General features: G+C 42.1%; 1 protein-coding gene across 22 annotated transcripts in view; it reads left to right on the forward strand.

The window, feature by feature from the left end:
- MBNL1 (muscleblind like splicing regulator 1) overlaps window positions 1-12011 on the forward strand; it is a 204352-nt gene that overhangs the window by 51285 nt on the left and 141056 nt on the right. For 8 of the 22 annotated variants that reach the window (XM_041733862.1, XM_041733859.1, XM_041733867.1 and 5 more), the window contains exon 2: window positions 7080-8097. The exons of 11 other annotated variants lie outside the window; for them this stretch is intronic. In XM_041733862.1, the coding sequence (XP_041589796.1) occupies window positions 7924-8097 (174 nt within the window). In that variant the 5' untranslated portion in view covers window positions 7080-7923. Of the gene's footprint in view, window positions 1-5813; window positions 5957-6111; window positions 6868-7079; window positions 8098-10120; window positions 10946-12011 lie in introns of those variants that run through there. 3 more of the 22 variants (XM_041733864.1, XM_041733860.1, XM_041733881.1) reach the window with 3 other exon arrangements.

Here is a 12011-nt window from a genome sequence, read left to right on the forward strand (position 1 = left end):
GAAAATTTCCAGGATGGTGAGGTTTGTTTTTTTTTTTTTTTTCTTTTCCCCCTCTACCATTTTAGCTTTTGAGCACATAACATTGCTAATTTTGTTGTGGTTTGTGTTCTGATTTCTCAGCTATTGATTATTTTGAAATATTACATGATACGGACCGATCAGAAATGACTCCCTGAGGTTAACAAGATGACTTCTTTGTGTAAAAATCCCTGAAGCACGATGAAGTGGCATTTGTGCCATTATGCCATTTTACTTTTTTGTAGAATAGACGGGAATGTTAAAAGGCTGCCTGTTTGAATATTATCAGGGAAAAAAATGCAAATTTCCCCTTCTTTTGCCAGAATTGAAGACTGAATCTGTCAGAACTCCACAGATACTTATTTAGCTGTTTTAAATTTGCAAAGCCACATGTACCTGTTTCAGATTATCCTGTGTGGTAAGAACATCTTCCATCAACTTCATAGCTGAGGAGGTATATAAGTACGGTTCTGTGTTAACGTCACTGCCTTATGCTCTCTTTCCAAGGAATTTGATGCTGGTTTTATTCACATATAAAGGTGGCATTGCCCGTGCACCAAACAGGCACTGTAAGTTATGGAAAACCCTTGTAAGCTAGTATGCAGGTATCCTAAGAAATATTTAGTCATGCCACAAACAGATTGCGGGCTTTCTCTGGATCAGACACTGGGTGCTAGTGGTTTAGTGGAGAACTGGCTTGGTAACTGCTTGCTCTCATGGAGCTTACATATTTAATGGCAAAAGTAGACGATATGCAGATAGTAAGATAGGTACCTAATATTGCACCAAATACAAGTGCTTTGAAGAAAAATAAACCAAGATAAAGGTCTGGCAAGTCTGGGCTGATGTCGGGAGGAGGAACAGAAGATTGGATACCTTTTGAGACTGGCTGGAAGTTACCTTGGCAGTGGGGACCAGATGAAGACCTAATTAGGTACAAAGCTAGTGACCCAGTATACCAAAGTGTACAGCCTGCCACCGCGATATTTATTTTCTAATGATCTGAAGACTTTTAATTGTTTTTTTTTTTTTTAGTTTGCCTGAATACAGGAATCAGTTCAAAATTCACTTTTTAATCATTGCATAGAGGCTTCCTGTTTTATTTTGTCTTAAATATAAATACGGAAGGGACCAATAGTCATTTTCTATTGAGCCCAGTTTGGAGAGTTGCTTTTGGAATTCTAATCTTTGGCAGTAGCGGGTCGGCCAGCCAACTCTCCTTCGTTATCCTTCTAGTAAGGGACCACTTGATGATTAGGGAATTGAGCCTAAATTGTAAAGGAATGCTTTGACAGACCGTAGATGACTTATTTGAGTTAGTAAATTTTCCTTTTCTTGGCAGCAGATTGTCACCCGAACACAGTGCTGTGTGTCAGCCTGGCGGGCCACATTGACAATCGGCGTGTGTGGTTGAAAGTTATCTCTTTTTCTCATCAGTGTTCCTAAAACTTCACTTATTTGCATATCTCTTTCATGATTTTGCCAATATTTTTACTTAGGTTTTTTTTTTTATCATATTAATCTTATTTTTCTAAATTACTTTTAGCAAAGGTTAGCTTTTTTTCTCAGGTATGATAGCCATGTGATCACAGGCTTGGTGAGCTACTTTGTGTATTCTGATGCATCTATTAAAATTATATTGTTTCTGCATCACTTAAAATTGTCATGGGTGCTACCAGTAGTGTGCTTACCCTTTGCTGAGAAACACTGATCTCAGCTTTTTGTTATATGGAGTCGAATACTGCTGAAGGCTGCATTAACCCGTTCAGACCACAGTTTTCCCCATGTATAACTAACGGCCTTGTTACTCTATTTAGTACCTTAATGAGTAGGGAAATGGCCGTACAGCTTCCAGAAATGCTTAGCTGGTTTGTATACTGAGATCTCTGTTAATATTTGGGGTGAGCTCAGGGCAAAATTGTACTATGAGTTAATTCACTCAAGTAATGCATTGCTGATGGACTTGTTGGCATCAGTGAGCCTGGGGGAAAAGTTACGGTTTGAGGCAAGGGGCTTCTCGTCACCTTTAAACATTCCGTGGTGAAGTTGGCTTTCTTTTCCAGTTAGATTAAAAAAAGCAACCTCATACAATTACTCTGTTAACTTCCTCAATATGTAAGCTATTTCAAAATCAAAAGCTTGTGAAAAAAGTCCCCAAAATTCCCAGCTAACTGCCCTGGGATGCAGTAGGACCAACCTGCCTTTATTTGGTTCAGAAGACCTGAAATGATTATGACATTTAGATGACGAAGACACTTAACCTTTGCTTTTAGAGGCCATCCAGTTCTCCAAAACAGAATTTCTGCCTCCTACCTTGTAAGCACCTGTTGATCCTCTATTGCAGTATATATGTTACCCTTAAATAGATATTTATACGAAGCCATCCAATGTCAGTTTTGATGCTAATGTGTCTATCAATTGCCGTGAGACTCCGAATTAGTAATTTCCCATGCTGTTTTGCTTTGGTTTTGATTCTTTTCTTAGCTTCCTTTCTTCCAGCTTTATATTTTCTTCTTTTCCTTTTGATTTCCCCCTACATATATTAAGGAAGAAAATATATATGATTTCTGAGATCACTCGAGGGGAAATTGGAGCTTGGTTCTTAGGGCGGAACATGGTTATTGGTAGAACATGTCACATGATGTGAGCTTCTGTAGGTTAGTGTTTGGAATTTGATCAATAGGTACGAGAGGGCTTGTCGTTACATAAGCTTTAGAAAGTCTGATTCCTACTGCAAAAAACTATTAAGTTCTCCAACTTTTTTTTTTTTTTTTTTGGTGCAAGGAGTTTTATTATACTGTGTTGAAATACAGGTTAGAAATTTACTTCGGAAGCAACTTAGCGGTCATTAAATATCTTTATTGTAGAAATAGTCCCTTCGATGATTGCTTATAAACAACACATTTTTAGGGCAACTATGTTTATAAGAATTCTCACGATGTGGACATTACCCACACACTTTTAAGCAACTTCTCTATCTTAATGATAAAAATCTGATATCAGCAATTTAGATATAACTTCAGTTCGTTACTCCCAGGGGCCTATATCAAGGACTGGAGCACACGTTGCCAGGTGCAGCTGCGGGAATAATGTGTTAAGATTTTGTCCATTTTGATTGCTCAGTCCTCTATGCCTAGATAATGAGAAGCATTTTGATTATCATCTCTGCCTATATAATTTACAATTAAACGGTATACCCATAATTTTTTCAGTGAACAGTTTTTGAAGTGAATAGACTATCTTGGCTACAGAAAAATGAAAATGTCCAAAATGCCTATTTGCAAGCATTTCACTCATTGAAGTATATTTTGTGCTTGAGTGAGATTAAGCCTGGAAACATGGCAGAAAGGACGAAGAACCTAGAAATTGATTTTGTGGTTATATTTAGACATAACCACTGACCAATGAAGAGATTTCTAATGGTACCATTTTCCTTTCTCCTGTTGTGTGACCCCCTGTGCCCCCCCCATAGATCTTGATGAACTATTTCCCTGCTGTTGGGGATACATATATATATGCTTATTCCTGGGAGTTTGAATAAAATCCATTCATTTATCAGACATTTTAAAAACATCTGTTATGTTTTAGGAACTGGGATCAAAAAAATGGCGATAGGCCCTGTTGTCAGGGAGTTTATTACCTCGGAGGCAAGAGTTCCAAGAGCTATAAAGTGCTGAGGATATTCTGAGATGGAATAATGTTTAGCACAGTTGGCCCAGGCCTAGAGAGAAGGTGGTATTTGGATAGCGACTTAAACAAGGAGAAGGGATTTACCAAGCTGAAGGGGTGAGGAAGTGTGTCACACCAGGCAGAGGGGTGGCGTGTCACAAGTCCCAGGAGCCTAGGACAACACGGTAGATGCCAAGAATCTTCCCCGCTCTGCGCAGCTCCTCTCTATGAGGGAGGGTACCAGAGGAGCAGCTGTGGGAAGAACCAAAAGGTTAGAATGTGTCAGTTGAAGACAAGAGGAAAGGTTCCAGAAAGAAGGAGCTGTAGCTGCTGTTAGAGGTCAGAGATAAGGATGAGCATAGTCTTTGGATGTGGCTTGAATTGGAGCATCGAGGGCCACGGCTGAGCCGTAAAGTGATGAGTGTGGAGGCCACACTGATACAGATCCACAGCCGAAGAAGCAGAAAACCAGCCCGAGGTATGGATGACCCTTTAGACATTTGGGAACGTCAGATTAAGAGGCTTAGGGAGAGGAGGACGCATAGCCAGGCAGGGTCCCCTTTCTCCCGCCAGGCCACCCCCTCTAGTGCGGAGCCCCCTCAGTCTTGTTGACGCCTAAGAGCAAGAATGTAGGCAAGGCCGGGCTTTCACAGATGCAGGGAGTGTAAGGGAAAGATGTTTCGAGAAGGAGCGAGTGAAGTTGGAAGCTTAACGCGGTGTGCAAGGGAAGGCCGAACTGGAAGACCACAGTGAAAGATGCAGAAGGAGGGTTTAAAGACAGGTGGCTGGACAGTGAGTGAGAGGGACTTCATGACTGAGGGCTTCTCTTCTGACTGTGGAATATTTGTGACAGGTGAGATCGTCGTGTGCTACTAGTGAGGGGAAAATGGGGGGATAGAGGCTCGAAAGTGTTGGAAGCTTTGGAAAGGCGGTTATGTGGCATGTCCGAGGGAGCTGTCCAGGAATCTGGGGTGGGGGAGGACTCCTGGGCAGCGGGAGGGCCCCTGAGTGACCCTGGAATACGGTGATTTATAGAGGCGATGATGGATGCGTGTGTGCGTTCATGTGTTGCACGTGTGTTTGTGTACTTGCGTGCCCTGGGGGTAATTCCAGGCCAGATGTAGTAATCAATCACTTAACTTTAACCAGAGCTAGGGAGCTCCATATATTCTCCATCACTGTGCTAGGCACTGGGGGTCTGAGATGAGCGACGTTATTTCTGTTTGGGGGAGCATATAATTTAGCGGGTCACGCGTATAGGTGAGTAATACACCGGGTAGGGGTGCAAAGATAATTCAGAAAAGACAGTGTCAATAAATGGGTGGGTGGAGGTGGGGAAGGAGACGTCTTGGGGGCTTCCTGGAGGAGGTGACCTCTTAGCCGGCTTCCCAAGGAGGTGAATGGTTGCAGGTGAGGCGCTTGAAGATTGTAGGGAGAAAGACGGAAGAGGTTGTTGGCCACGGATGGGTACGGGCTGAAGGCCTGGAGCAGCTGAGAGGTCCTGAATACAAAGCGGGGATTTATGGTAGGAAGGTGAATGACTCTTCGAGTTCATGACCGACTCGACTTTGTCTTTATATAACCAGGAGTTAGGGCCAGAAAGCTTTTTGAAAACAAACAAACAAACAAACAGATGGTTCTTTTGAACCTTTCTCAAAAGTCATAGTCTTACTGCAGGGTTTCCCCAACCTGGTAACTGCTAGTTAAAAAAATAATAATGATAACAATATTGGGGACACCAGCATGAACCCTAAATTTTTTTTTTTTTATGTATTATAGTCACAGAGAGAGAGAGAGAGGCAGAGACACAGACAGAGGGAGAAGCAGGCTCCATGCACCGGGAGCCCGATGTGGGATTCGATCCCGGGTCTCCAGGATCGCGCCCTGGGCCAAAGGCAGGCGCTAAACTGCTGCGCCACCCAGGGATCCCCAGCATGAACCCTAAAAGAAGTTTGTAGGAACTCTGCTGGACAGCCAGAGATAGGTCTGTTTAGGTTCTGCATTTACGTATTCACATCCTCGGCTATGCTAGCCCGTTTCCCGAGTATGGTTCCACTTGTACCCTATGCCAACTGACCATATTTGGCCTCCGGAGAAGTGGGTGGGCTCGAACACTCTTCTCTCGTGCCGGTGCAAGACCTGGGGAGCCACTGCAGCCCCTTCCCTTGCTGCTGACCCTCAGCACGCAAACAGCTAGACCGTGGGCTTTGGCTTCTGCAGCTGCTAAGCCTCTTGCGAGAGTTTTCCCAATCCTGATCCGAAAGAGAAAGTAAGTGGCGGAAAGCAGACGTGCGCTGGCATCATCAGGTAGTTGGTGCCGAGGTGAGGGGTGGCGCGGGGACAGGGCCCCCCACCACCCCCCCAGCCTCCGGGGCGCTGCCCCCATCGCAGTGCTCACTGGATGTTTAAGGTCTCTGCGATGGGATCACTTTCTCCCTGGAGGTCGACTTCAGATTGGCCCGAGCCGCTGACAACACTGCGCTCCTTATTTTCCCCCCATGACCTCAGCTTCTGCTGAAAAAAATGTGCCAATAAAGGATGCTTTTGTTCGCCTCTCGCCTGCCCGTGATATATTGACAAAGTGTCTGCCGGCTGAATGGAATAGTTTTACAGTAGGAGAGCGGCTGGCAGAGGAGGGGCAGGACCTGGGCTCTGGAAGGAAGTGAATTGGATAGGTCAGGAGAACGTACCATTCGTAAACACCCCTTCCTTTTTTTTCTTTTCACGTGTCAGGCCGGCGGGGGCCGGCGGCGGGGGGCCTGTCCCTGCGCAGAGCCCGAGGCAGAGGCAGCTCGGAAGGCAGCTGCGATCGCCCCCAGGCCTGGCTTTGCAGCGCCCGGGGAAGGACCTGGAAGGCTCGGACCTGCCCTGGAGGCGGTTGGGGGAGCTAACATGGTTTAGTCCACTCACTGCATGTTGGGTAAATTCAAAACCCACATGCTCGTCCTCTTGCAGTGGAATAAGTCACATCTGATGGACATTTTCTGTGCTTATAGCATAGTAATGAACGTCTGACAGGCGCGACCTTTCATAAGACAACCCACACTATTGGCTTTCTGCCCAGAATATTGCTGCAACACTATCTGTGATTGGTTATCTCTCTATCATGCATTGCTTCACAAGGGGAAACGGCCCCTTTTTTTAATAAATCTACGATGGCTGGCTGCAATATGCCTCACTGTAAGTATTGTGTGTGTGTGTGTGTGTGTGTGTGTGTGTGTGTGTAAGAGAGAGACGGAAGGGGAAGGAGTGAGAGACAGAGACAGACAGACAGAAAGCGAGAAGCTGGCTTGAATATTACTTAGGCTGCTAGCACATGGCAAGGTTGTGATACTGTAGGACATCAGTGAAGTGCTACTTAGTAAATCTTAACCTATCTCTTTTTTCTACAGGTTGGTACTAAGAAGTGCCTTTCCTGACGTCTCTGCTGCTTGGACCCGCTTCTAGAGCAGTCTCTGCTTTTGCCTTGCTTGCTGCCAGCTAGACTGTGACGACAGCACATCCACCCTCCACCTCTAGCCCAGACACCCCCATTTCTACTTATAATCAAGACAAAAGCTCTAAGTATCTGGCATTGCCCTAGGCTGCTTTAGTGTTAAAAGAAAAGTTTGCTGAAAAAGTAAGATCTCTTCTGCCAGGAAATCAAGGAGGAAAAAAAAAAAAATCATTTTCTCGATTTGCTCTAAACTGCTGCATCTGTCTATGCCAAACTAATCAATACCGATTGCACCACCAAACTCCATTGCAAATTCAGCTGTGAGGAGATTCCCCTTTCAGACAACTTTGCTGAGAGCAGCTTGGAAATTCGGTGTCAAAGGGTCGGCCACGTTTTCATGCTTGCATTTTGGGCTCCCAATTGGCACTGGGAAGGGGTTACTGAGAGCACAAGGCTGATTCGAGGCCCTACTTTTAAACGTTCATCTACTTACGATTCTGGTATTTCTCTAAAAACCAAAACCTCTTTGAATTAACAGTTTCATGCTGTGAATTTCTAGTGGGAGAGCTTTTCCTTGATATTGACAACACAATTTTCCATGTACTTTTAAAGCAGGGAGTGGGGGAAAAAAAAAGTATTTTGGAGGGGACATTTTCATCATCATTTTACAGTTTTATCAGTTCAGCTTTTTATTTTATTTTTTTTTTTTTGGTTGCTGTTTTTGTTTTTTTTTTTTTTTGTGGGGGGGTTGGGTTGGTTGGTTTCACTGAAAAATTTAACTACCTGTAAAATCTATAAACATGGCTGTTAGTGTCACACCGATTCGGGACACAAAATGGCTAACACTGGAAGTATGTAGAGAGTTCCAAAGGGGGACTTGCTCACGGCCAGACACGGAATGTAAATTTGCACATCCTTCGAAAAGCTGCCAAGTTGAAAATGGACGAGTAATCGCCTGCTTTGATTCATTGAAAGTGAGTAAATATTATATTATTTTAAGGATATGCAATGATTGAATGAAGGGGATTGTGACACAGAGTCCGTGGAGTTTGGGGCTCTGGGTTGCTTTGGGAATAGTTTAGTTACACAGTGTATTCTTACTGCTGGTTTTGGGGTGGGGGACTTTACTGAGAAGCAGTAGAAGCAAGTCTGGCCGAACTTGGTTTGTTATGAATAACTTCATCCGTCCTTTGATGCAATGATTTTTTTTTTTTTTTTCCTGAAACAGAAAGCGTCAGGCCACTTTTTACTTAGCGATAGCAGTGTCAGTGTCTGTCTATAGGAACAGGAGATGTAGATACCTAGGTGTGGGAGCAAATGCCTAGATTATCCAAGGCCATGGCAATAGCTGAATGAAGATGGTATGTTTTTCCTTGCTTGTAAAAGTGCTGCACCGTTGTAAAAGAAGAGATTTCTAGGCAGCTAAACTTGGATAGACTTTTTTTATATCAACATTTTGACACTGTGGCTTTCCTTTTTATTGTGGAAGCATATGCCTTTAAGGCTGGAAGCGATGCTTTTTGTGGAAAATAGAGAAGTAAGGGTCTCCTGCTGCTCCCGTACCCTAAGTGAGGCATTCAACTTGGCTGAATGTTGAGTTTTAGAAAGAAGTAGGAACTTTTAAGTACTATTATTTGGATTTTTTAAAAAAAATTTTTTTTTAGCTTCTAAACTTGTACTGTGAAATAACCTAGTTTATTTTGTTACATACTGATTATTTTGAAATTTGTAACAGTCTCAGCCAGAAGTGTTAAAAGTTAGCTTTTTGGTTGGGCACTACGATACCGAAAGATCCACTTTCATCTGTCTTGACATTCAAAAATGTCACTGGTTTGTATTTCAGGTATCAGGTTTGAAAATGCGCCTTTTAAAGGATAGCATGTGTGTCTTTATTCTGACAGGCGAGGTGAAGGCTAGAAATGTGAAGATTCCCGGGTACTTTCACTTACACAGTTTAATCGAATTGCCTTTGAATACTAATGTGCCACTCTTTGAACCTGTGAGGGGGGGTAGGGTGACTATCATTTCACATCCATAGAGAAGTAAAAGTTTCATAGATCCATCTTGGCTTTTGCAAAACAACAACAACAACAACAACAACAACAACGTGCTTTTATAACAAAAATGCTTTCCTTAATAACATGGGGTGAATTAGCTGAAATAGTCAACTCCTGCGTTAACTCCTAACTCACCCTGATGTGTTAGGAGTTAACATGTGAGTTGACTGTTTCAGTTAATTGCTTCTTGGCTCAGCTTGGGCTGCCTACTTTGCTAAAGTTTTTGCCAAAGACTCAAGGATATTATCTTTAGAGAAGGGTATCCAGGGAGGTGTTCCCAAAAACAAGGCTGTCTTACAGTGTTAGATTATTCTGAACGTCATAGTCCTAAAGATCAATAAGGCAAAAGTTATAAATTACCACCGGGCCTTTCTCTTGCTCTCCTTTGAAAGGCGTCGATGAAGGGCACGGTGGTTGTACCTTTGTGAATGTGTATTCCTAAATGCCTGCTGGCTGAATTTAGGTGTAATTAGAGATGGGGACCCATAAAATGAGGGGCAAGTGGCTAATTACACTTGTCGGTAACCAGCTGTGTCCATAAGTAACCCTGTTTTGACCCAATTACTGGTAAATCTAATTTTTAATCCTACAGACAGTTGATGGTGCCCTCGTAGCTACAAAATGAAGGACATTAAACTTGGCTGTGACATTGAGTGGTTTCACAGAAGACCTGCCTCCACAGCATTTGGAAACATTGTGAAACGTTAAAATTCAGTTGCTATTTTTCCATCTCAAAATATTTTTTTAGTGGCTGCTCACTTGTGGACGCAGAACAGTCTCCCTTTGAGTAAAACAGCAGCATTGCTTAATGACATGCTGTGTGGTTAACAAGATTGAACTGCCACATCAAGGACTTTTTTTTTTTTTAATAACGAGTAATTTCAAGATTTAAATTTACTTATGAAGTGAACTCATTATAGCAGCTAATCAATGCAAACTTTGTCCTTCTTCTTTGTCTTTCTAAGAGAAACTGAAATCTAATTTATGGTGTCTGAAACTTGGTAAAATATTTTGATTGGAATAAGAAGGGGGGGGGAACCAAAACAAAACCCAGACACGAATTTATTTGTGGTGGAGGTTCATACCCAGAACAATAGCTCCTAAAATGTTAGTGAAATAAGTATATTGAGAATTCACGCAACAAACTTGGAATATGTAATTAAGTTCTCATGTCTCAAAAACCACCTTTCCTAGATCCATATTTATAACTAACACGTTGTGTGATTCTTAATACGGCTTTTATAGTTGTCTTCCTGTATTCGGTTTTGTGGCCACAACAGATCAAAAACATATTTTAAAACAGTTAAGGTAACTCTGTGACTCATGCTTGAAGTTCTGAAATTTGGGAGCATTATGAGGTTTCCATGCCAATAACCACCAGATCATTTGTATTGTTTTGGAGAGTAAACGGAAGGAATCTAGAAAACTTGTAATATCCTGACTTCTTGAATTGAATGTGTTGTATGTGTTTCCACAATCCATAGTCCAGCCTTTTGTGAGTTCTTGAGCCGTGAGATGGAGGTGGCCTGTGTAATCTACTATTTTTAGCAAGTTAGGAAAGCAAACCAAATACTCTGTGAGAGGACCCTGTGAAATGGCCGTACCCTTCAGCTGTGCTATTGCAGACTTTGGCCAGGCTCCCAGGTGACTTACGTTCATAGCAGACTTCTACTTCGAAGAGGAGAATTCGTTTCATTAAAAACAGAAGTCGAACAGTTCAAGAAAAGTATCTGCGTAAAAGAAACCAATTGGCCAATGGCTAAAGGTAATAGGAGGAAAATTAGCTGAGAGGTTTTTTCTTTTTTTTTTTTTTCTTTTTTTTTGGTTGCAGGTCCGTGATTTCAAAGTCTTTAAATAATTAACGGAGATTAAATTTACTATGTGAAAACATAGAATTCTGTATCGAGATAGATGTGTTGCTAAGTGCAATGAGAGTACACGATAATCAGGAATCTGTGTATATATTAGGTATGTTGGAGATACAGTGATGCCAGGAAGAGAGAGCAGAAGCTGTGATAACGTGTGTTAGTTTATAAATTAAACACGATTTGCAAACACTTTGTTGTTCTCACCTAATTTTTGCTTTTGTACTTGCAGTCTCAATTTATGCCAGTCTGAGGATTTGTTGAGATTGAGAATTAGACCACTTACACACTATATTTTTCAGGGTTTTAGTTACTTCAGAAACTGTGAACATTTGAAAAGGTAGATAATTTTAGGCTTGAGAGGATTTTTTTTTTTTTTTTATGGCTTGTGAAAGGGATACCAAAGAGAGAGAGAGAGAAAAAAAAAAGTCAACACTGCAAGCTGCCATTAGAGTAGTATATTTAAGATATGATTCAAGTAACAGTTAATTGGCAAGTTACCCATTTTCTTCAGTAATAATCGCTGAACTCAGATCTAGGGAGTTAAAGGAAGCCTTACCAAATGTATTTTCTTGTGATGTCAAGTTATTTAGGCTGTCAGAAAAAGTATACTTTCACCGTATGATCAACACAAAAAGCCTACCGCTTACTGAATTTTTCTTTTTCGAGTGTCCATTCATTTATCAGGTGCAGGAGGAAGGGAGATAGATGTATAACCTTTATATTTACTATTTTCCAAAAATCTAGCGAAATTCTTTTACTTTGAAAACTTCAGTCGCTTGTTTTCCTAGCAAAGTAGGCAGTTATGTTTAAGATGATTAAGGGGTCATTTCACTATTCCACACGTTTGTGTGTATTTATAGCCCAGCCAACCAGATTTGTCATGGACACATCAGAGATCAGATTCCGCCGCAGAGAGGCAGAGGGGATCAAGGGCCCTGAGTGAACACATTTAAGGTGCCTCTG

Source organism: Vulpes lagopus, chromosome 19 (genome assembly GCF_018345385.1).
Source record: "Vulpes lagopus strain Blue_001 chromosome 19, ASM1834538v1, whole genome shotgun sequence".
NCBI lineage: Eukaryota > Metazoa > Chordata > Mammalia > Carnivora > Canidae > Vulpes > Vulpes lagopus.